Source organism: Meles meles, chromosome 1 (assembly GCF_922984935.1).
Source record: "Meles meles chromosome 1, mMelMel3.1 paternal haplotype, whole genome shotgun sequence".
Taxonomy (NCBI): Eukaryota; Metazoa; Chordata; class Mammalia; order Carnivora; family Mustelidae; genus Meles; species Meles meles.
This window is the reverse complement of record NC_060066.1, coordinates 128,266,767-128,293,815: the sequence shown is the minus strand read 5'-3', so window position 1 is coordinate 128,293,815 and position 27,049 is coordinate 128,266,767. Positions and strand designations below refer to the sequence as shown.

Below are 27,049 nucleotides of genomic sequence, written 5' to 3'. Positions count from 1 at the left end.
GAATACAGCAAAAAACCTATGTATGGTGACAAATGGTAACTAGGCTTATTGTAGTAATGATTTCATAATGTATACAAATACCAAACAATATGTGGTATATTAGAACTAATATAATATTATATATTATACTTCAGTAAAAAAACAATTCCTGGTTCTATCTCTTCACTCCATATCAATGAAATTATATTCGAGTCCAGCTTCATGTCAACAATGGAAAAGAGAACAGAAAAACATATTCCCATCAGAATTATATATGTGTATTTGTATTTACATCAAAATTATATCTTTTGGGGCACCTGGGTGGCTCAGTGGGTTAAAGCCTCTGTCTTCGGCTTGGGTCATGATCCCAGGGTCCTGGGATCGAGCCCCGCATCAGGCTCCCTGCTCAGCAGGGAGCTTGCAAAAAAAAAAAAATTATATCTTTTGTAGTTTGCATTTCATTTTGTCAAACTAATGCAAATCAAGAATAAATAACACATTTAGTTCTTTCTTGATTTAAGAAAACGCATGTAAAAATTTAAATTACAAGTCTGAAAAATAGTGAGATGATTCTCAGATCACAAAAGGATTCTTCATTTTAAAATTACATTAAAAAATGAACATTCAAATGTGCATCACTAGAACTTAATTCCTCTCCCAAAAGGAATTTATCTGCTACTTTATACAAAGATCTATTTTCTTAAAAATATAATTGAAAGTAATATTTAAAAATCTAAAAGTGGGATTTTAAAATAAAATGGAAATCATCTTGAGACTTATTTTTTAAAATAATTTTAGAAAAAAATCATCTGGATAAAAAAACAGCAGGCATCATTTAATATATTTAACTTGTTTCTTAACACAGACTTAAAGGACAAGTTCATATAACTCATGTCAGCATAAAGGTCAAATATGGTCTTTGCATGTAGGTACGATTTTCACTGCCTGACTCACAAAGTTAACAGCAGAATTTGACATTTACTTTCTATTTCATAGCTTTTGACTTGGCAGTAAATTTTGGACTTATTTTTAAAGTAAGTATCAAGTTTTGAATATAAAAAACATTATAGACTATTTTCATCATTCCATAAAGAGTTTAATAGTTGAACTGGCACATATCTAAGCAAATAAGCAAATAAGCCTGGTATTTGGAAATGATTTTGTTTAGCATACCAATTTAGCATCCCCTTCTTTTATTGCTTATTTTTAAGGCTAAAGAAAATATCTCTCAGTGGATGAAGTGAAATCACTGACTGTAGCATCTCTATGCATTCATTATTCTCATTCTTTTTTTTTTCCATTTTATTTATTTTTTCAGCGTAACAGTATTCATTCTTTTTGCACAACACCCAGTGCTCCATGCAAAACGTGCCCTCCCCATTACCCACCACCTGTTCCCCCAACCTCCCACCCTTGACCCTTCAAAACCCTCAGGTTGCCCCAACCTCCCACCCCTGACCCTTCAAAACCCTCAGGTTGTTTTTCAGAGTCCATAGTCTCTTATGGTTCACCTCGCCTCCCCAATGTCCATAGCCCGCTCCCCCTCTCCCAATCCCACCTCCCCCCAGGAACCCCCAGTTTGTTTTGTGAGATTAAGAGTCATTTATGGTTTGTCTCCCTCCCAATCCCATCTTGTTTCATTTATTCTTCTCCTATCCCCCTACCCCCCCATGTTGCTTCTCCACGTCCTCATATCAGGGAGATCATATGATAGTTGTCTTTCTCCAATTGACTTATTTCACTAAGCATGATATGCTCTAGTTCCATCCATGTCGTGGCAAATGGCAAGATTTCATTTCTTTTGATGGCTGCATAGTATTCCATTGTATATATATACCACTCTTCTTTATCCATTCATCTGTTGATGGACATTTAGGTTCTTTCCATAGTCTGGCTATTGTAGACATTGCTGCTATAAACATTCGGGTACACGTGCCCCTTCGGATCACTATGTTTGTATCTTTAGGGTAAATACCCAGTAGTGCAATTGCTGGGTCATAGGGTAGTTCTATTTTCAACATTTTGAGGAACCTCCATGTTGTTTTCCAGAGTGGTTGCACCAGCTTGCATTCCCACCAACAGTGGAGGAGGGTTCCCCTTTCTCCACATCCTCTCCAGCATCTGTCATTTCCTGACTTGTTAATTTTAGCCATTCTGACTGGTGTGAGGTGATATCTCATTGTGGTTTTGATTTGTATTTCCCTGATGCCGAGTGACGTGGAGCACTTTTTCATGTGTCTGTTGGCCATCTGGATGTCTTCTTTGCAGAAATGTCTGTTCATGTCCTCTGCCCATTTCTTGATTGGATTATTCTCATTCTATATACAGTGATACTGTCCAGAAATAACAGAACTTTAAAAAAAAATTTCCTTATGCTTACTATGTTCCACTCCTCTACCATGGAGCAATGAATGATACATTTCCTTTAGTGAAATGGAGTTTTATGAAATCAAAACTGGCCATTTTATAAGATATATAAGCCTAAGAGGATTTTTTAAATATGCGTATAAATATATAAATCAATAGATATACCTTTTACTCTTTTTTTAATTTTGAAAAAAAAAAAAAGATTTTTTTTCCATGTCAGTGTGAAAACTTCTTAGCTCATGACAGCATATAGCCAATCAGTACTTCTGTCTATTAAACAGTGAAAAACAGGGGTCATGGGCGCCTGGGTGGCTCAGTGGTTTAAGCCGCTGCCTTCGGCTCAGGTCATGATCCCAGAGTCCTGGGATCGAGTCCCGCATCAGACTCTCTGCTCGGCAGGGAGCCTGCTTCCCTCTCACTCTCTCTGCCTGCCTCTCTGCCTACTTGTGATCTCTCTCTGTCAAATAAATAAGTAAAATCTTTAAAAAAAAAAAAAACAGGGGTCATACTCGCAAAGAACTATATTTTTCTCGAGTGCAAAAGCAAACTTGCTATGCAACATTCCTAATTTTAGGAGGTAATGTGTACCTCCCAATCTTAGGATAAGTTACATTTTTTCCCAAGAAAAATTTTATATATTAGCATACGTGATAATTTTTGTTAATAAGGAGAGATAAATTATTAATTATGAATTACACATTCATAATGTAGACACATTCAATATACATAATGAATTACACATTCATTGTAACTAACACAGGAATTTAACAGCCAGATAACTTTGAGAATCTTTTTCTTGACTGTTTACTAATCACTCATCTATGCATTCAGTCAGCAAATATTAAAGCAAAGTAATATGTTAGGTCTCTGGATAGAAGGAAGAGGAATAAAAAGGGAAAACAGACTCAGAGCCCATTCTTAGATAGCTGACACCCTGATAAAGAAGATTAATAATACACGAAACATAACATATAAGAAACATATTTCTTTAGCACATACCATATTCCACTTACAAGGAAGAAAGAAATTGGGCATCTAGGGGTTAGGGAGAGTGGGACAACTTCTGTATGGGAAAATTAAAGGAACAATCCAGAAAGGCTTGACATAAATGACACAATTTATGGTAAAATATCCAGTTTCTCTTTTAAATATAGAAATGCTTGGTATTGGATGCCTGGGTGGCTCAGTCAGTTAAGCATCTGCCTTGGGCTCTGATCATGACCCCAGCGTCCTGGGACCGAATCCCACACGAACAGGGAGCTTCCCTTCTCTCTCTTGCTCCCCCTGCTTGTGTTCTCCCTCTCTCTCTCTGTCAAATAAATTAAAATCTTAAGAAGAAGAAGTGTTCAGTATTCTTTGTTGTCCCCTAAATCCTAATCAGTTATATTTCTCTCTCATTACTCTGTGACCCAAAATCCGACCCTTAGAGCCCACATCATGAGACTACCTCTTGCAGATTCCAATTCAGACAATGGAAGTTACTACTTAGAGTTTGAAAAGCAGGGAGAGAAGGAGGTCAGGTCATTTTCCTCATACTTCCCAGGCTTATCAGAGCAGTTTGGCCCCCTTATCACTATTACCATTTCTGGAAAACCCTTCTGCACGGCTGCAGCTTTCAATGAACTCTTTACCACTGTTTCTGCCATTGTCTATTTAGCCCTAGGGAAATAATGCTCATCACGAGTTTCCCCAGCCTCCTTGTTTGCACCTCTGTAATTCCCTCAATAGAGATTGTTTTTTGCTGGAACACGGTGTGGACTACAGGGAACATGAGAATTTAGAGAAAGACCATATACTTAAAGGCCTTAAAACAGTAACTGACAACTTCCTTTTATGGAGGTACTCAGTTTAAGGGTTCAAACAATCAAGACAAAAGGCACAGTTTATAGTCTAGGCTCCTCCACTTAATCAGCCAATCTATATTGTTCAATTAAAGCCACTGAATATAAACTTCAGGAGAGCAAGAACTCGTCTGTTTTGTTCTCTAGGATTTCCATAGCTCCTGGAATAAACCTAGACATCATGGATACACAATAAATATTTGTTCAGTAAATGGATCTCTGGGATATTTGTTCATCATTACAAGACTTGAGTTCAATACCTGTAAATTAAGAATATAATTATTTGTCCTGCATTTCCTACAAATTCTTTGAAAAATAATATGTACTTAAACAGTTTTTAAAATGTAACATGTTAACAAGTATAAGGTATGATTATTATAGGATTTGAAAACAAAGGAGAACACATCTGTGAATGGCAAACTTCTAGACAACGAGTCTATCAACACTATAAAATCTAAGAAATGTTGCTGGAGAATCCTTTTATAATTGTTTCAATAAAAAATTCCAAAAAAATTGAGTTTCAGGAGACTAAAAGTCATTATTCTATAAGAAAAGCCCATCAGGAAAAAACATAATAGAAGAAAAAGAAAATACATTTAGCTAAGCAGTTTCCAGCATGTGCCACTGTAAAAGCAATAGCTTAACAAAATTATACAATGTTGGGGTGCCTGCGTAGCTCAATCATGAAGCGTCTGCCTTCAACTCAGGTCATAATCCCAGAAACCTGGGATCAAGCCCCGCATTGGGATCCCTGCTTGGCAGGAAGCCTGCTTCCCTCTCTCCCTCTCCCCTTCCACACCTCCTGCTTGTGTTCCCTCTCTATCTGTGTCTCTCTGTCAAATAAATAAATATATTAAAAAATTATACAAAGTTTTCATAAGATACACCCTGAATCCTGAAACTTCTGTTCACATTTAATATTAGAGCTTTATTATGAAGTATGAACTGCCTTTGTAGAGGTTTTTGATTGTATATCCAGGAACAAAACTGACATTAACTCTCAAATATAGCATATAATTCTCAAGAAGTAACTACCATTATGAGAAGATTAATTGAAAAACTAGGCTTCTGGTCTGTCAAAGCATTAACTCTCATCATATATTTTTTTCAAACATGCCATGCAGTTAATGACTCTTTCTCAACTATTTTGTGTGGAAGGGGAAAGCTGCCAAAATGTTTAGAAATTTAGTATAATTGAAAAATGGATCAGAGATCACATCTGAGCTATAATTCAAAGGAAAGAATGAGGGAAACCACATAGTCACAGACAGAACTGCTACCCACACGGGACTTTACATTTCTTGGTGTCCCAAATCAGCTTAAGAAATCAGTTTTTAAGAAAATGAGTAGTGTTCTTATGTTACTAGAATGTACTACTATTTGAATGTACTAGCTAATTACCAAGTAATACAGAAAATGCCTAAAAGTGTATGAAACACAAACATAAAAAGTGCATATTTATCTTATACTTTCTTTTTTTTTTTAGATTATTTATTTATTTATTTATTTATTTGACAGAACGAGAGAGATCACAAGTAGGCAGAGAGAGAGGGGGAAGCAGGTTCCCTGCTGAGCAGAGACCCCACCCCCCATGCGGCGCTTGATATCACTTTCTGATGTACTATAGTTTATTTTCTCTTCTCTGGAACATAAGCTCCAAATGGTTAGGGGCAGGGCTTTCACTATATCCACAGGGTCTAGAATAATACCTGAAATTTAATATTTTTTAATGAATGAAATAAATGTGCTTTCTAGTGTGTATTAATTTAAGGGATATAGATCAACTATATCAAACAAAGAAGCAGGAGGCAAGGTCTGTTATCTTTTTTTCCTAACAATTTTATATTTTTATTCATTATTTTATCTTGAACAGAGCTATTGGTAGTTATCTTTTAGTAAGAAACCTTGTTAGAAAATACAAGATAGGGAAGCCTGTGTGGCTCAGTGGGTTAAGCCTCTGCCTTCAGCTCAGGTCATGATCTCAGGGTCCTGGGATCAAGCCCCGCATTGCGGGGGGGGGGGGGTTCTCTGCTCAGCAGGGACCACCTCTCTCTGCCTCCTGCTCTGCCTACTTGTGATCTCTATCTCTCTGTCAGGAAAAAAAAAATTTTTTTTGTTTATTTTTTTAAATTTTATTTATTTATTTATTTGTCAGAGAGAGAAAGAGAGAGAGCGAGCAGGGGAGTGGCGGCAGAAGCAGGGAGTCCACTGCAGGGCTTGATCCTAGGACCCTGGGATCATGACCTCAGCCAAAGGCAGACACTTAACCCACTGAGCCACCCACGTATCCCTGTGTTTAAGGTTTAGGAAACAGGCTAACAGATGGGCAGGACAAAAGCAGGGAGATCAGTTAAAAGGCTCTTGTAATTATCCAAGGAACAGGTAACACTAATAGTTATAGTACTAGATTATACTTCGTTGACACTTACTGTATCCTTGCCACAGTTCTAAGAACTAAGTCATATTCTAAACAGAAATGAACTAGGTCGTGCCTTAAAAAGATCTCATTTCTAAAATACTTACTTAAAGCATAATTTAATAGTCTATATATTCTTATATTCCTTCAAGTGAATAATAATTTTACATTAACTGTGTGTTGACTCTAAACCTCAAGAAAAATATAAATATGGTGAGATAAGATTATTTCGTCCATAGGATAATCCCATGGCCATTTAGCCAATTTAAAGCTTTATTTAAAGTACATAATAAATCACAAAAAAGAAAATTGAAGACTTTTAAACTTAGCTAAGATTCGAAACAGCTCATGTTTGCAAGAAGGAAACACCAACTATTTACTATCTATGTAAGGCTTAAAGTATTTCTCCTCTCTCCCTTGATTAACTCCACATAATCCATTGGTCCCCAAGTCCTGTCAGTTCTACTTCATATTAACATCCTGAAGCAAGGCCCTTCCTTCTGTTTCTTCTGTCACGGCTTTATTTTGACTCTTTATTTTTTATTTTTACTCTTGATTTATACTTTATTTTTACTCTAATATCTTTCATTTGAACTGATGTTTCAACATATAAGGGTTTGTTTTTTAGTCTCTGTACCATGGTCTCCTGATTCTACTCTAACTCCTTCACTAACACACACACACACACACACACACACACACAAAACAAATCTGAATTCCTCCACTTAAAGAGATATTTCATGACCTATGGTTTAAAGTTCAGCCCCCTCAGCGTGGTGTAAAACACTGTCCACAAACAGGCCCTAACACATTCATCCAGGTCATGTCTCCAATGCCCCCAAATCAAATTATATTTCTCAGATCTGCTGTGCTCATTCCAAACTTTCATCTTTTGCTTGTGTGCCCTCATCTTTAAGTATCTCTTATTTTTCAGCATTTTGAATATAGTTGTTATTCCCTCACATGAACGTTTCTATGTCTTTATTACGGACTCAATCATATCTTATTACAACTATATATGTCTCTATATCAATTATTTAAACACAATGTTTGGCAAATGTTATTCTGCTTCAACAGAGACTAGTCCACTACTTAATAAACACCTAAATTCCAAATGGCATATGTTAGCCTACAGCTATCCCTGCCCCTTTTCCTACCAGACGCTTCTAAAGGAGTCTTCACCACCACCAGGGGCAACACTCTTTCATGTATTTACTAATATTCAGTGGCTCTAAACACTGTCAAACTTTGTGCTGGTGCTGCTACTGGAATATCTAAATTAACAGACGATAAATCCTGCTTTCAAGGAATTTATAGTCTAATGAGAAAGCTATACAGTAATAGGTAATTATAAAACAACACGGTAACAGAGAGATAACAAGAACAAAATTCAAAATGGCTTTTTCTTTGAGAAGTTAATAAAATGCTGCAGACTGATAATAAAACTTAAAAGGGAAAATGATAAGGAAGACAAGTATCACTTTCACCAGGGTAATCAGAGATAAAACTTTTAAGAGGAACAAAATAAAATGTGACATTTTATTGTTCACTGTTGGCAGTGATGCACTAATCAAAAAGTAAAACAACTGAACCAAAATGGCAATGTTCCTTTTAGAGGACAAAAAATACCCTGTGTAACTGGTACTCTGGATCCTCTATAGAGCTCTGAAATCTAAATCCATCATCAAATGAATGCTACATTGAATTTCTTAAAATGGTTTCAACCACAAATCCTGCTAAATATAAAATTATACTAAACTATCAATAAAGTCCCCAAATGTAGCCTGTCATCTTCCTATCACACTACAATGGTACATATCAGATCACAGCTTGAATGGCAACAGTGTACCACGTGACTGTTGTATAATAAAATGCAGTGATGTCTAGAGAAGACTCCCAACACTTCGTACAGCATCACTGAAACTTGGTCATAACTAATGTGGCACATTTTTGTGTGTTGACCCTCACCACACTTGTTATACCAACTCAAAGTGCAGCAAAAAGGAATGTAATTACACATCAAACAGCCAAAAACAGATGTTCCTTTCAGATTTAGCTATGGATAACTCTCTAAAAAAAAAAAAAAAAAAAAAAAAAAAAAAAGGATTAACCCAATGTTGGATTTTGATCTACTGGTATACGTGGTCAGTGTTAGACTTAAATATTTCCTAAAAAACAGAAAAGTTAAAAGGTGAATCTCTCATTTGTCAACACAACTTTGTAAATAATAATTAACACCAAGTATAAATAAATCTGACAACTTCTAAATTTGTTCAAGTAGCAAAAATTTGTTTTATAAAGCTGCTAGTATAAGATATTGCCATTCAAATTCATTGGACTCTTTCTGGATGAGAGCCATAAGATCCCTTTTTAGAAATTACTGCATATATATTTAGTTTTTCTATATATAGAGAAATTCAACATGTCTATGAATACAGTGCATCTTTAAAGCAGTGTTATTGCTGAATCCTAATATTATATGGGTGTTTAGTGCGTGCCTTGGGATTTTTTGCTCTAATTTGCATTGAATGTGTGTTTGTTAAAATCAAGTTTTACTTGGACTGTGTTTGAATATCAACCCTATCAGATTTGTACCTCATGTTTGGTATCCACATCAGTTATTTCTCTTAAAAGTGTACATAATCCCTGAAATTTAGAAAATAATTTTTATGTCTTACTACATTGAACAAAACATTAATCACAAAACACATTCCAGACAATGTTCTCAACAATTAAAAGAAGAGCCACAGTTACATTCCCAAACATACACGTTAACCGAGGATTCACAGAACAAGACCAAAGCTAAATAACCGTGGTAAATTCAAAGCTTTGTTGTTTTTCTGTTTTGCTGACTCTGTGCTATTTTGACAGAGTAAGAAATACAATTCCGTTCCAGAATGACATTTCATTCTTTCTTTCAGTTTTTGAAGTCTTCTTTAAAATAATACACCAGAAGCTGCAGTTCTTTCCAAAGCCAAATGTAGCTGCTATGCTAGCTATGTATCTGCTATTATCACCTAATTTCAGATTTCTTCAACAGAAGAATTTTTTTTTTCACTTGCAACATACTAAGTATTACAAGACACAGCTATCAATGTTTTATACATGTTAATTCACTTAATCCTCCAAGGTCTCTATGACAGAAGGGCCCCAGGTATCCCATTTTACAGATGAGGAGAAAGACACAGAGAGGTTGGGTATCTTGCCCATGATGTCCAATGTGGTTAAATTCCAAATCCAAAAATCAAACAAGGGCTATCTGGCCCCAGAGTCAATACTGCTAGGTACTGTGAATGTGGTTAAGAAAGCAAAAACTTGGGGAACCCGGGTGGCTAAGGTAATGATCTCTGGGTCCTGGGATCAAGGCCCACATTGGGGTCCTTCCTCAGCAAGGAATCTGCTTCTCCCTCTCCCTTTGTCCCTTCCCCTGCTCATGTTCTCTTTGTAGCACACACTCTCTCACCCTCTCAAATGAATAAATAAAATCTTTTAAAAAGGGCAAAAACTTCAATGTCATCCTCACCTTTTTCATTTAACTGTTTCTGCACTTTTTAGTTGCTGAATGATAACTGTGCCTTCATCTTTCATTCCCCAAATGGAACAATGGAAATAACTTTATCATCTGGATTCACTCAAATCCACTTTTTTGTTCCTAAATTTGTATTATATGAAAGGTCTTCTAAATATATATAAAGTAAGAATAAAATTTAAAGAAATAAAATGTAAAGAATATAGCTTTCTGTTTAGAACCTAGGTTGAGAGCATATAATGATAATTTTTAAATACAGTGATAGTTTGCTTTTTTCCTTCCTTAATTAAAGAGGATCCATACAGAATTAGAGAAAGGGAAGTACACAACTCTGGCCCCCTTCCATGTGACATCTAAACCCATATTTAGATATCCCGCCCCATCTAGTGGGGAAAAAGAACTGAAAAGCACTAGTAAACTTCACAATCCAGGGTTATTACAGGTTCACTGAAAGACAGAGCTACTCATAGGACTATAAGATGCTTCCCTCCCCTTGCACGTTACCAATATATTACTGAGGTCTCTACCAAATCTCTTTTATCCAATACATAATGTCCATTTTTCAGCAAAAGTTTAAAAGGCATACCAAAAGGCTAAAATCATAGTTCGAACCACAAGATTTGATAAGATTTTGGAATTGCCCAACTAGCAATTTTTATGAACTACTACTAATATTCTAAAGACATTATGGAATAAAAAAAAAAAACAGACACTATTCAAGAACAGATAGATAACATAAGCAGAGGACGAAATTTCTAAGTATGAATCAAAAAGAAATGCTAACGGGGCACCTGGGTGGCTCAGTTGTTAAGTGTCTGCCTTCAGCTCAGGTCATGATTCCAGGGTCCTGGGATAGAGCCCTGCATGGGACTCCCTACGCTGGACAGAAGGCCTGCTTCTCCCTTCCACTCTCCCTGCTGTGTTCCCTCTCTTGCTATGACTCTCTCTGTCAAATACATAGATAAAATTCTTAAAAAAAAAAAAAAAAAAAGAATGGCTAGAGATTGAAAATGAAGAATATCTTTGATGGATTTATAAGTAGACTGCACATGGGTAAGGAAAGAACCTCTGAGCTTGAGGACATGATAATAGAAACTTCCAAAAATGAAAGCAAAGAGAAAAGAAATTGGGGGAAAAAAGAACAGAATATCCAAGGAGTGTGGGACACCTACAAAAGATATAACATACATGTAATGGGAATATCTGGAGGAAGAGAGTGAGTAACGACGAAATAATAGAACCAATAATGACTGAAAATTTGCTCATATTAATGTCAGACACCAAGCCAAATATCCAGGAAGCCCAGAGAACCTCAAGCAGCATAAATGTCAAAGAAAAACTACTTCAACTTCAGAAAATCAATAATAAAGAAAAATCTTGAAAGAACCCAGAATAAGACACCTAAACTACAGTGGAACAAAGATCACAATTACATTTAACTTCTCTTCAGAAGCTACATAGCAAGAGAATGGAATAAAATATTTCAAGTGTTGAGAAAAATCCCACCAATCTAGAAATCTGTATCCTGCAAAATCCCTTCAAAGTGAAAGAAAAATAAATACTTTCTCAGAAAAGCAAATACTGAGGGAATTTGTTGGTGACAGGTCTATCTTTTAAACAATTTAATTAAAAAGTTCTTTCAAGAGAAGAAAAATTATAGATATCAGAGTTTCAAATGTAGATAATGAAAGGAAGAGTGCTGGAAAATAAGTAAAAGTAAAATAGAAGTTTTATTTTTCATACTATTAATTGATCCAACTGATCACAGTTTGTTTAAAATAATAATAACAAGATGTATTCAGCTATGTATGCATATATATATATATATATATATATATACTTATAAAAAATGAAATGAATGAAAACAATGATACAAGGTACAGGAGGGAAGAATTAGAAATATTCTGTTATTAAAAGGTAATTGCCCTACCCGTGAAATAGTGTTGTGTTATTTAAAGGGGGACTTGAAGTAATCAAAAATTACTGCTAAGATCCCTGGCTTGCTCAATCAGAAGAATGTGTGACTCTTGATCTTGGCGTTGTAAGTTCAAGGCCCACGTTGGGTGTAGAGACTAGTAAAATAAATAAGTAAACTTTTTAAAAAATGTATATTGCCAACACCAAGGCAACAACTAAAATAAGTTTAAAAAGAAGTATAATTAATACACAAAAAGTGAAATGTAATCATATAAAATGCCCAATTTAAACAAAGAAAATGCAGAGTTGTAGAAGACAAAAGATGAGCAAAAAATAAAGTCAACAAACAGAAAACAGTGCCAAATATGGTGCATATAAATTCAACTATATCTATAATCATTTTAAATATCAGTCCAAATATACCTATTAAAAGACAGATTGTCAGAGTGGATCAAAACACAATTTCCAACCATATGTTCTCTATCAGAAACCTACTTTAAGTATAAAGACAAATACAGATTAAAAGTAAAGTACATAGTCTCTTATGGTTCTATGTACTTTACTTTTAATCTGGGAGGTTGGGGCAACCTGAGGGTTTTGAAGGGTCAGGGGTGGGAGGTTGGGGGAACAGGTGGTGGGTAATGGGGAGGGCACGTTTTGCATGGAGCACTGGGTGTTGTGCAAAAAGAATGAATACTGTTACGCTGAAAAAATAAATAAAATGAGAAAAAAAAAAAAAAGATTTCGGATACAAGAAAAAAAAAAAAAAAAAAGTAAAGTACAGAAAAGATACACCATGCCATCAGTAGTCGAAAGAAAAACAAGAATATCTCTATTAATTTCAGAGAGAGTAGACTTCAGAACAAGGAAAGAAATATAAAGAGAGATAAAAAGAGTGATTAAAAAAGAGATATATAACAGAATCAAATGTCAAAAAGAGGTGATGTGTTTGTATGTGCCTAATAACAGAACATCAAAATACGTGAGGCAAAACCTGACACAATTGTAAGAAGACATAGATTAATATAATATTATAGTTGGAAATTTTAACACTTTTCACCAGAAATGGACAGATACAGCTGCCAAATATTAATAAATACATAGTTGAACTGAACAGATTATCAATCAATGGATATAGAGTTGGCCCTTGAAAAACATGTGAGTGAGGAGTGCTGACCTCCCACACAGTTGAAAATCCATGCATAATTTTGACTCCCTCAAAACAGCTATTAGTTGCTTACTGTTGACCAGAATTCTGACTGATAACATAAAAAGTTGATTAACACATATTTTGTATGCTGTATTGTATACTGTATTCTTAAGAATAAAGTAAGGTAAAGAAAAAATGTTATTAAGAAATTCATAAGGAAGAGAAAATGCATTTATAGTACTGTATATATAAAAAAAAACTGCATATAACTGGACCTATGTAGTTCAAATATGTGTTGTTCAAGGTTCAACTGTAATTGAAATCTATGCACTACTTCATCCAAAAACAACAGACTACACATTCTTCACAAGCTCACCCTGGAACATTCATCAAGATAAACCACATTCTGGGCCATAAAATATTAACAATTTTAAACAATAGAATCATATAGTATCTGCTCTTAGAACACAGTGGAATTAAACTAAGAATCAATAATAGAAAGGTACCCAGAAGTTTCAAAATTCCTGAAGAATAAGCAACATAGTTCTACATAACACATGAGTCAAAGCTGATATCTCAAAGGAAATGTAAAAGTATCTTTGAACTAAATGAAAACAAAAACACAACTTGCAAAATGTGTGGAATACAGCAAAAGTATTTCTCAGAAAAAATTATAACACTGAATACATATATTAGAATAAGAGAAAAATCTAAAATCAATCACCTAAGCTTCCAAAGAAGAACAAATAAATCCAAAGTAAGCAGAAGAAAAGAAATAAAAATTAGAGCAGATAGCAGTAAAATGACAGCGGGGTGTGTGTGTGTGTGTGTGTGTATTTCAAATAAAATCACTGCATCTCTAGCTAGGCTAAGAAAATAAGAGAAAATGCAACAAATTTTATAAATGAAAGAGAGACATCACTGTGTATCCCGTGGATATAAAAGGGTAATATAGGAATACTATGAAAAACTCTAAGATTACAAATGTGATGAACTAGAAGAAATAAACAAATTTCCTGAAAGACACAATCTGCAAAAATTCATATAACAAGAACTAGATCATTTGAATAGGCTTATATCTATTCAATAAATCAAGTCAATAATTAATAGCCTTCCAAAACAGAAAGTACTGGGCCCAGAATAGTTCACTGGTGAGTTCTACAAAACATTTATGCAAACAATTATACCAACCTTCTACATTCTCTTTCAGAAAACAGAAGCAAAGGGAATACTTCCTACCTCATTATATGAAGACACTATTTCCTAAACCAAAGCCAGACAGAGACTTTACAAGAAAACTACAGACCAATGTCTCTCATGAACACAGATGCAAAAATTCTCAGCAAAATATTAGCAAAGTGAAAATGTATAAACCAACAATATATAAAAAGATCTATCACCAAATGAAATTTATCCCCAGTATGTAAGCCTATGCCAACATTTGAAAATCAATTAATGTAATCTATCACATCAATAGGATGAGAAAGAAAAACCACATGATCATAGAGATAGATGCAGAATAAGCATTTGCCAAAATTAAACATCTATTTATCATTAAAAAAAAAAAAAACTCAGCAAACTGGAAATAGGGAGGGAACTTAATTTGATAAATTAAAAAAAAAAATCTATGTAAAACCTAAAACTAACATCATACTTACTGGTGAGACTTGAAGCTTTCCCACTAAAATCAGGAAGAAGGCAAGGCTGTCCCCTCTCACCACTGCTTTTCAATATTGTACTGGAAGTCCTAGCTAATGCAATAAGACAAGAAAAGGAAATAAAAGATACAGATATGGAAGGAAGAAATAAAACTATCTTTGTTCATGATGACATGACTGTCTATATAGAAAATCCAAAAGAATAAACAAACAAACAAAAACTCCTGGAACTAATTATGAATTAGAGCAAGGTTGCAGGATATAAGGTTAATATACACAAGCCAGTTGCTTTCCTATATACAACCAATGAACAAGTGATTTTGAGATTAAAAACATAATACCATTCACATTAACACTTAAAAAATGAAATAAGTTAACCTAAGAATATATTTATAACATCCATATGAGGAAAATGGCAAAACTTTGATGAAAGATATCAAAGAAAAACTAATAATTGAGAGATATTCCATATTCATGGATAAGAAAATCAACATTGTCAAGATGTCAGTTTTCCCAACTTATCTAGAGATTCAAAATTCTCAGTCAAAATCCCAGGAAACTATTTTTGTATATTGTAAAATTTATTCTAAAGTTTCTAACAAGAGCCAAGACCCAGAATAGCCAACTCAATATTGAATGAGTAGAACAAAGTTGGGTGGACAAACATTACTTCACTTCCAGATTTATTAAAGTGACAGTAATCAAGACAGTGTGGTATTGTTGTAAAAAATTAAATAGGTCAATGGAACAAAAACAGACCCACATAAGTATAGTTAACTGATCTTTGACAAAGAAGCAAGGCAATACAATGGAGCAAAGTCAACAAATGGTGCTGGAAAGACTGGACACCCCACATGTAAAAAAGTGAATCTAAACACAAACCCTTCACAAAAATTCACTCAAAATGGATCACTGATCTAAATGTAAAATGTGAAACCTAAAACCCTTAGAAGATAACGTACAAGAAAAACCTACATGACCTTGGGGATAGTGATGGTTTTTTAGATGCACCATCAAAAATATAATTCATGAAAGAAATAATTGATAAGCTGAATCTCATTAAAATTAAAAACTTCATCTCTGAGAAAGACAATATCAAGCAAATGAGAAAACAAGTCAGAGTGTTAGAAAGTACTTGCAAAAGACATATCTGATGAAGTACTGTTATCCAAAATATATAAAAAATACTTACAACTTAACAATAAGAAAATTAACAACCTGATTAAAAAATGGACAGAAGACCTTAATAGGTAGCTTACCAAAGACACATAGATGACAAGTAAGCATATGAAAAGATGTTCAACATGTAGTCAGGGAAATGCAGACTAAAAAAATGAGATGCTACTACATGTCTATTAGAATGGCCAATATCTAAAATGGCCAAAGTGCCAAAATGTTGATCAGGAACTTTCATTCATTGCTGGTGGGAATGCAAAATTGTTAGCTCTTTTAGAAGACAGTAACAGTTTCTTAAAAAACTAAGCATATTCTTACCATATCAGAAATCATACATTTTGGCATTTACCCGAAGGAGTTAAAAACTGTCCACACAAACACGTGCACACAGATGTTTATGGAAGCTTTATTCATAATTACCGAAAACTTGAAAGCAACTTGAAAAATATCTTTCAGTAGGTGAATGGATAAATAAACTGTGTTACATTCAGACAATGGAATATTATTGAGCACTAAAAAAAAAAGAGCTATCAAGCCATGAAGGGCATGGAAGAAACATAAAAGCATATTACTAAGTGAGAGAAGTCAACCTGAAAAGACTACACCTGTATGACTCCAACTATATGACATTTTGGAAAAGGCAAAACTATGGAAACACTAAAAAGATTAGTGGTTGTCAGAATTTAGAAGAGAGGTAAGGATGAATAGGTGGAGCACGAAAGGATTTTTAGGGCATGAAATTATTTCACAAGATACTATACCGGTAAATACATGTTATGATACATTAGCCATGATCCACAGACTGTACAACCCAAGAACGAACCCTAATGTGAACTCTGGACTTCGAATGACAATGATATGTTAATATAGGTTCACCCATTACAACAAATGTACTGGAATGGTGGGGACGTTGATAGTAGAAGAGGCCGTATGTGTGTGTGTGTGTGTGTGTGTGTGTACACATGTGTATACCCTCAGGGGTACTTGGAAACTGTCTACTTTGCACTCAATTTTGCTCTGAACCTGTAACAGCTCTAAAAAAAAAAAGCGTATTAATGAATAATTTTCAAAAGACAATTAACACTCAGATAACCCAAATGTTAAAACTCTTAGAGATTTTAAAACATCTATTATAACTATGAAATACTCGATCCAACAATTTCATGACACACTTTCTTTTTAAGGCATATGTTACATTCACCAAGATAGACTATATGTTGGGCCATAAAATAACTATCAATAAATATACACGCAATGAGATGATATCAAGTTCATTTTCAGAGGAAAACAGACATCTACACTGGAAACTAGGAAATCTTTTGAGAGGATTTAAAGAAAAACAAAATAAATGGAAAATTATACCATATTCAGAAAATGAAAAACTCAATGTTTGTTAAAATATGGATTCTCTTCATTTTGATCTGGAGCTTAAATGAAATTCCAATTAAAACCAATTCCCTTTAAATGAAAACTCAATTTATTTTAAAAATTTATTTTAAATTTTTTTAAATTTTCTATTCACTAATAGAATTCAATTTATTTAAAAATTGACAAACTTATTCCAAAATTCATATAGAATGCCAATAACCTAAAGGAGCTAACACAATGTTTACAACGAATAAAAAGTAAGGGCATTCACCCCACTTAATATCAAAATTTTCTATTAAACTACAGTCATCAAGATAGTTTGGTATTAGTAAAAAGATAGACAAATCAATAGAATAGGATAATAGTTGAGTAATAGATCTACTCATATGTAGTCAACTGATTTTTGACACAGAAATCACAGCAATCCAATGCATGACTGGCAAGTCTTCTTTGTAAAGGATGAAGTGGATATCCTTGTCTAAAAACAATCAGCATTGACTTTTACCTCATACCATATACAAATATTAACTCAAAATGTGGTATAACCTATGTGTAAAACCTAATATTACAATATATCTGGTAACAGGAGAACATTTTTGTAATTTTGGTGTAGGTAAATGTCTCTTAGAACACAAAAAGTGTAAAACATAACAACGAAATTGGCAAATTAAACTTTATCAAAATGAAAAGCATTCACTCTTTATAAGGCACTATTAACAAAATAAAAAGGTAAGCCACATGCTGGAAAAGTATTTGCAAAACTCTACCAGACAAAGTATGAAGGATTTATTAAAAGAAAAACTCTTAAAACTCCATAATCAAAATATAGCAGCCATTTTTTTTTAAATGGGCTAAAGACACCTCACAGAAGAAGATCCAGAAATGGCCAATGAGCACTTGAAAAAATGCTTGACTTCAGCAGCTATGAGGGAAATGTAAACTAATACCACTGAGAGTGGCTAAAATTCAGAAGACTAACCGTATCAAGGGTTGGCAAGGACACAGAACAACTGAAACTTTCATTCACTACTGGAAAGAGTATAAAAATGACTTAATGCCACTTTGGACGTTAATTAATTAATTCCATAGTTAAATAGTTTCTTTGATTTTTAAAGTTAAATATGCTCTACCAAATAACCAAAGGCATTCCATTTCTCGGAATTCCGGTAAGACAAACAAAAATAAATGCCCACACAAAATGTATGCATGAATGTTCATAGCAGTTTTATATGCAGTAGCCAAAATCTAGAAATGATCCAAATGCCCACTAATAGAATGAATGGATGAACAAATTGTAGTTTACTCATACATTAGAATGCTGTTCAGCAATTTTTAAAAAAGCAAAATAACGATATATATGAGACACGGATAAGTGTTAAAAACATCATGCTGAATGATAAAAGCCAAGCTAAAGAGAGTATACTCAGTATCATTCTGTTTATTAAATTTTTAGAGAAAATAAATATGCTATAGTGATTGAAAAGTAAATTAGTGATTACTTGAGAGAAGAAGACAGGAATTACAAAAATCCATGAGGAAATTTTGGGTGTGATGGCCGTGTTTATTTTCTTGATGACGATAATGGTTTCAGAGGTGTAAACACATTTCACAACTTATCAGATGGTATACTTTTAATATTTGAAATTTATTGTACTTCAGTTATATCTCAATAAATAGATCTTTAAAAATCTCAAGTGTTACTAGCTAAATGCATCTAGACTAGGAAAAGTGGGTAAATGGGAAAGCTACCCCCACCATGTTTTGTTGTTCTATAGGAAAACCATGTCTACTAACATCGTTTTTTAACAAGCATATGCTCAGAAAATATACATAGTATAAAGATACGCAAGCATCACAAAGTGATAATCAAATTCTTACTGGAATATTGGAGATAGTTATTGATATAGATATATAGATAAAGATAGATATAGATACACAGATAGATATAAAGATATAGATAATAGCTATTAAACCTTAAGGTATGTTTTCTGGGCTTATAAAACTATTGAAATTGTGTAGCTTTTACAAATTATTATTCATTGATTTCTCCCAAGAAAAATGAATGCCAAAATCATTCTGAGAAGTTTGAAAAAAAATGAAAAATTTCATCAACAAGATTTTCCACTTAAATTGTCATTATATTCTTCTCATTGCTTCAAAAGAAATAATCTGCCCAAAGGTAGAAAATTGTTGGAAATATAATAGACTTGTAATAACCTGCTTTGATAATTAAAAAAGAAAAAAGATTGAAATAGCAATGTTTTGAAAACTTGAGTTATAATGGCTACAATTTGATATTTAGTAAAGAAATTTCCCTGTTTAAAAGACTACAAAAGTAATTTTATTGATAAAGAATATAGGCAATGTAGTTATTTTTTTAATTTAGCTTTTCCTCACATCTTTGAAGTGTATTATCAAGCTAGGGGAAAAAAAAACAAAAAAACAAAAACAACCCAAGGTTATGGATTAGTGTTGGTTAGATATTTTGTGCCTGCTTGAAAGTATATGCCCAGACCATGTTTTCCCTGCTGGGTTCTGTACCCAGGTGCTACCTACTTAGAGCGGGAAAATTTATCTAATCCCACAAGATACCTGGTACACAAACACTAGCCTAGGAACCAAGTACTCCATTTATAAGACAGAAACACCGCATAAAACCTTCGACTGCTACATGGGTCACAGTTGCTCTCTCATATCAAAAATGTGTAAGAATATTTGACATGCCATCATTGTAAGATGATAAAAAAGAACATAAATAATAAGAAAAAACTATATAGTAATACATAATTAAACTAACACAAAATATATAACTTTATATACATATATAATTAATACTAGTATTATAAGCACTTTACATTCATGAGCTTTTTTTTTAATATATATACTTACTAGGGAGATTACATTACTATTCCCATTTGATGAATGAGAAATTAAAACTTACATAAAGTAAAAATAAATAAATAATAAAACTTAGAGTAATTACATAGAGAAATGTAGTTAAACCATTCTGGAATTCAAAATAAGATTTTTCTGATCCCATAATCCATTTTTACATTCATTCTACTATGCTGAGATTAAATGATCTGAATTATGACTCTGTATATTGATTTTGGCATTTTCATATAAACTAACTTGTCATACTTTTAAAAAGATTTTTAGATTTGCTTTTATCCATTTGATGTTGAATTCTTAGAAGTCTTCAGACTGTAATTCAAATATGGCCATATTTAGCATTTTTTGCCACAACAGCACCATTCCATAGATGTAGGATAATACAGAGATTATAGAAATGAAACTACATACTAAACAGATTTGCATCTAAATTGGAATGACGCTATTTCCAAAGAAGGGATATTTTCAATTTTTGGAATAATGTATCACTGATCTTTTTATATCATCTTCACCATTACAACTGCTTATCAAACACGAAAACAATGTATATATGGCACGATTCCTATCTCTTATCATTTTTAGTTTAATTTCTACACATTCATTTGCAGAGATTCAAAAGTCTAGATAAATACCATAATGGAAAACAAAACGAAAAGAAAATATATGAGTGAATTTTTAAGAATTTTTTTTTTTAAGATTTTTATTTATTTATTTGACAGATAGAGAGCACAAGTAGGGAGAGAGGCAGGCAGAGAGAGAGAGAGGAGGAAGCAGGCTCCCTGCCAAGCAGAGAGCCGGATGCGGGGCTCGGATCATGACTTGAGCGAAAGGCAGAGGCTTTAACCCACTGAGCCACCCAGGCGCCCCATGAGTGAATTTTTTGACAAAGATACACTAACATCATATTCAGATAAGATTACCTAATTTCACAAAAGGAGTCAGAAAGTTTTACTGTGATTTTAAAATCTGTGTTTGAGGGGCGCCTGGGTGGCTCAGTGGGATAAAGCCTATGCCTTCGGCTCAGGTCATGATCTCAAGGTCCTGGGATCAAGTCCCCCATGGGGCTCTCTGCTCAGCAGGGAGCCTGCTTCCTCCTCTCTCTCTCTGCCTGTCTCGCCTACTTGTGATCTGTCTGTCAAATAAATAAATAAAATCTTTAAAAAATAATAAAATAAATAAAATCTGTGTTTGAATTACTTCTTTTCCTCATATTCTTTTTTCAAGTGGGAAAGACTAAATTGTTTTTGAAATTTATATACCCATACAATAATATAATTTAGGAAATAAGATGAGTTTTATGTATGACAATTATTTCGATAGAGTGATAAAGATAAACCTTATAGTGAAATATCTGCATTTATTTACTTTTTCAAAACTAATTACACATCATATTGAATAAATGTTCTTTTTAAACTCCATAGGGTTTCATGAAACTCCAAGATGAAAAACAGCATAATAAACTTATTTTTGCTACTCACTGTCACATTCAAAGAATTCATTAATGAGTCTTCTAAAATTATTTTTCTTAATAGTTTAGCAATTTTTCCAAATAAGCAGCTAGAGTTACTCCAGGATTTAGAATGTAGCTTATGGATTAGAAAATTAAGAATTAATCAAGGAATATATATAGTAATCTTTACTCCTAGTACATCTGTCCTTGGTAATTTACTAGAAGCCCCTGGGCCAGAAAGTTTCTGGTTTGCAGTTGTGAAAACATATGGAAATATTTTAGGGAAATCGTTTTTATATATCTAGGGGTTGATACTGTAATCAGCCTATGAAACACAGAGGCTATTATTACATATTTTAAAATATGTAACATCAGATTCAATGATTTGTTTTGAAAAAAGAACATATTGTGATAGTCTAAAACTGTAATTCAAAAACTCTAAACTGCGCCCCAGTGAGCACGAGTGTAGTATATGGGAAAGAAAGCAGAGTACAGTCTGTGCATGGGGGATGGTATGGGGATGACAAAGGAAGCCCTGTCTGAAAAAGACACCTAATCAACATGTACATATAACAAATATCTTTCAGGGTGGTAAAATTTGAGAATATTAATAATTAATTTATATTTTTAAGAGATATTAATTAATGTTAATTTTTTCTCTTCTGTATTTCTTTTTTTAAAAAGAATTATTTTATTTATTTATTTGAGAGAGAGAGTGTATGCAAGTATGGGGAGAGGGGCGGGGCAGAGGGAGATCTCAAGCAGATCCATGCTGCGCTGAGCAGGGAGCCAGAAACGGGGGCTCGATTCCACGACCTCGAGATCATGACCTGAGCCAATATATCAGGAGTCAGATTCTCAACCAACTGAGCCACCCAGGCACCCCCTTCTGTATTTCCTCTTTATATATTCTTACCATTTATGATGAACAAAGTTTAATCTTAATTTCCATTGCTTAAGTTCCAGAAGGTCTGTAACTATGTATAGCAATAGACTAAATGAATATATGAAATGAAACCATCCACTGATACAGTTCACCCATATTACTCATTTATGTTGCCAGAAAATAAGGTTGTGTGTATTACAAAAACAAATTTAGTCTGTGAAACTGATGTTTGTAGTTTAATTCTAAAATAGAACTTTGGGGCGCCTGGGCAGCTCAGTGGGTTAAGCCTCTGCCTTCAGCTCAGGTCATGATCTCGGGGTCCTGGGACTGAGTCCCACATTGTGCTCTCTGCTCAGCGGGGAGCCTGCTTCCCCCCCCCCCCCGCCTGCCTCTCTGCCTACTTGTGATCTCTCTCTGTCTGTCAAATAAATAAATAAAATCTTTAAAAAAATAAAATAAAATAGAACTTTGCTAGACTCGAAATTAAGTTAACTTCTTTACAATATTCATTGAATAAATAAATATTTATCAGTTGTGTATAATCAATACATGATGTTGGAAGATCTGAGAGTATATTATTATATATTGCTGAATGAGTTTATCATTTAATTTAGTATGATATAATGTGTTAACAACATTGTGTATGGAATCAAAGGCTTAGGTACACACAGGTTGAAAAAAGTCAGAAACAGAATCTCAACTGAAAGTGTGACAAATGTTAATTATATTTAAAATTAGGCCACAGTTTATGTATGTAAGTACAGGAATGTAATATCCTCCTGCACCAAATGTACATTGTTCTTTCTATGAAAAATACTGTCTGTGTCTATGTGTTATATTCACTAACAACCAAATATAGAAAATCTTCCATGTTAATCTTGCCTATTCATTCGTAATATAATACAGAGCTTTACTTTATTATACTTTGAAAAATAAATTACGCAGAAATTGTATAAAAGCAGATCACAGTACAGAATATTATCTCAGGAGTGAATCCCTTTATGGGGTCAGGATTCAGGTCTGTTTGTTCTGTTAATAACTGACTAAATGAAAATTAAAGGACAAACTACCAAATCCAATGATGGAAGGATTAAAAGAAAGAATGTGATTATCATTAATTGGTTAATTATGATTGGAAGGAAACTTTTTACTACAGCCTTCATGTTATTAAAAAAGTGATTTTTAAAAACATACATTCAGCTTTCGCAATATGAACTCTATTTTATACCTTGGAAACGTTAACAAAGAACAGAGAAAGGCAGACTATCTGACTTGTATATTTCCCTAAATTAATCTCCCAGAAAAGGAAGTGAAGAAAATGTTCTTTTCTCCAAAGAAAATAATGCAAAGTACCACGAGTAAAGCCATTTGCCCTTCACAGGAGAATAGCCTGCCTGTGTTCAAATCAACCAATCTCTATAACGTTTCCCAGTCTTTACAGCCATCATTGTCTACTCACTCTCTTACTGAACAATAAAAAACATCACCGCTACACCCGCAGGAGAAGAAAGTAGGTCACCCTTTCGTTTTCAATGTTGCTTTATAACGTATATTGATTGTTACCGTTATTAACACAGTTCATCTGATTTAACGATATTCAACGTCAAATAAACTTTGATTTATTTTTACCTCAAAAACTTCTTCATCCAGAATCCTTGTTCCAAAAACCGTGATTCCATTGGTGTCAACAATTGCTCTCTCACTTCTATCAAGTGGTTTTGTGGTTTTCTTCTTACAATCAACAATCATTGTCACAGTTTTCTTCTCCACACTGATTGCTACCCGATGCCACCTAAAAAAGCCAAGTTATTCTTTTGTAGGCTTCAAAGACATTGCTGTCATCATTATTCAGGTTAAAAATACGATGTACTTTAAATTGTGGAAGTGAGCTGAAATTGTACAAAATGTAGGCTCATTTTTTAATCAATCCGTTAACAGGTAACTACTTATTATTTACCCAGAAGAGTATTAGGTACTAAAAAGGACACAAACAGTATAAAATTCACATCAGGGGTGGCTGTCTATGCTGATAAGGAAGTACCCATCCTTTGGTTCACTTTGTGTGGTTGTAACAAAAGCTTAATCTCATCATGTCCTGATGAGTGTATTTGACAGAGATCGGGGTGGGATACGCGGTAAGTAATAGTTTCTATGTACGTAAATGCTTTCTTCCGAATGGAATTCCACTTAATTTTTTTTTTCTCTAGAGATCCCCTGAGATGAACTGTAAAAGGGTATGTCTACTAACTGAATGACTGCTCCATCTGGAACAACTGAACGTCCTAATTGTACAACACAATGTGCTTCTCTGTTCTTATTCACATTTATTTCAAGTGCTTTCGTTTTCTTTTTCCACTTTAATTTCAAGACAGTTATAGATCACTCCTGTGGGCAGGATCCAAAACTAAGACACAATATCTCTCCTTCTTTCCAGGGTTGGCAGGAAGTGGGAGCACTGAAAGAAAGCATAGTCAGCGCATGTGTGGAGTGAGAGTCTCCATTCACCGGGAAGCTACTGCTTCAGCTAATTCAGGGCGGCAATGACAGGCTTCAGGGGTAGACATGGTCAGCTCTTTGGAAACATATAAACCCTAATCTTACTGTAAAATGGTGGGTTTTATTAACAATATCTGGTGCTAACATAAACCACTGAGTGAGGCTCACTTGGATTTTGCAAGCCACTCTGGTTTATATTTTATTTTTTTTTTCCAAATGAAAAATTCTAGATTAATATTGCAGAAGTGTCTAGGACTTCATCCATAAAATAAAATACCCAAAAAATTGCAGGAGCCTTCCTAAATGTCTTTCATGTGACTTGGCATGGCTACTGATGAGGACCAAGTATATTTCCATATATACTTAATCTCTGGTCTTTCCATAGCACATTCAACTAGCATAGGTGTCTGCTTAGTTTGAATTGTGCAAAGATTTATTTTGGAGCCACCTAATACTGTGAGAGTAAAATTTACACGTATTTCTGCCAAGAAGCCTGTGTCTTAACTTAAACCATCTCCACCGTTGTATGTATGTGCTTTTCATTAACAGAAAATAAAAATGATTTCCATTGTTAAAAGCTGATTAAGACTCTGAACTTGATCTTACTGTTGATTAATTTCAGCTCGGATGATAATGATACGTCATAATCATGGTATTAAAATACTAAACCACCCCTAAGTTTTAGAGTCATTCTTAATCCCTTTTTCATATGCTTTACATTCACCTTATCAGAAAATCCTTATATTCAATGTATATACAGAATCCAGTGTCTCTTGACTTTACCCAATCTGCAAGTTCTTTCATCAAGACTCCTAACTAGTCTCTGCCTCCACACTCATGCAACCAAAGTAACCATTTATTTTACATTTTTTTCCTTACCTACAGTGTTCATTTTAAAAAAACTTTTAACATCTTAATTTTATTTTTTTCAGTGCTCCAAGATTGTTTATGCACCATGCCCAGTGCTCCATGCACTATGTGCCCTCCTTAATACCATGAGGCTCACCCATCCCCCTATACCCCTCCCTTCCAAAACCCTCAGTTCATTTCTCAGAGTCCACAGTCTCTCATGCTTTGTTTCCCCCTCTGACTTCCTCAATTTACTTTTCCTTTCCTTCTCCTAATGTCCTCCATGGTATCCCTTATGTTCCACAAATAAGGAAAACAGTGTGGAGATTCCACAAAAAAACTAAAATCGGAGTGACCATTTTAAAATACAACTCCAGCAATCGCACTACTGGGTATTTACCCCAAAGATACAGATGTAGTGAAAAGAAGGGGCACATGTACCCCAATGTTCATAGCAGCAATGTCCACAATAGCCAAACTGAGGAAGGAGCTGAGATGCCATTCAACAGATGAATGGATAAAGATGTGGTTCATATATATAATGGAATATTACTCAGCCATCAGAAAGGATGAATACCACCATTTGCATCAACATGGATGGAACTGGAGATTATGCTAAGTGAAATAAGTCAAGCAAGAAAGACAATTCTCATATGATTTCGCTCAAATGTGGAACATAAGGAATAGTGCGGAAGACATTAAGAGAAGAAAGGGAAAAATGAAGGAGGTGAAATCAAAGGGGGAGATGGACCATGAGAGACTATGGACCCCAGGAAACATACTTAGGGTTTTAGAGGGGAGGGGGTAGAGGGATGGGTGAGCCTGGTGGTGGCTATTAAGGAGGGCATGTATTACATGGAGCACTGGGTGTTATAGGCAAACAGTGAATCATGGAACACTACATCAAAAACTAATGATGTACGGTGATGTACAGTACATAACATAATAAAATAAAAAGAATACATAACAGATCAAGTCTCTGCCTTGCTAAAAACCATCTGATATTCCTAGTAAAAAGCCGAAGTCCTTATTCTGCTTCACAGGGTTGTACCCTGGCCCTCGGACCTCACACCCA

At 34.2% G+C, this 27,049-nt stretch overlaps 1 protein-coding gene across 4 annotated transcripts in view; it reads right to left on the bottom strand.

The window, feature by feature from the left end:
* The window catches only part of COL11A1 (collagen type XI alpha 1 chain), a 201,173-nt gene that overhangs the window by 142,820 nt on the left and 31,304 nt on the right, over positions 1–27,049 (bottom strand). For all 4 annotated transcript variants that reach the window (XM_046022249.1, XM_046022258.1, XM_046022268.1 and 1 more), the window contains one exon: positions 24,259–24,421. In XM_046022249.1, the coding sequence (XP_045878205.1) occupies positions 24,259–24,421 (163 nt within the window). The remainder of the gene's footprint in view (positions 1–24,258; positions 24,422–27,049) is intronic.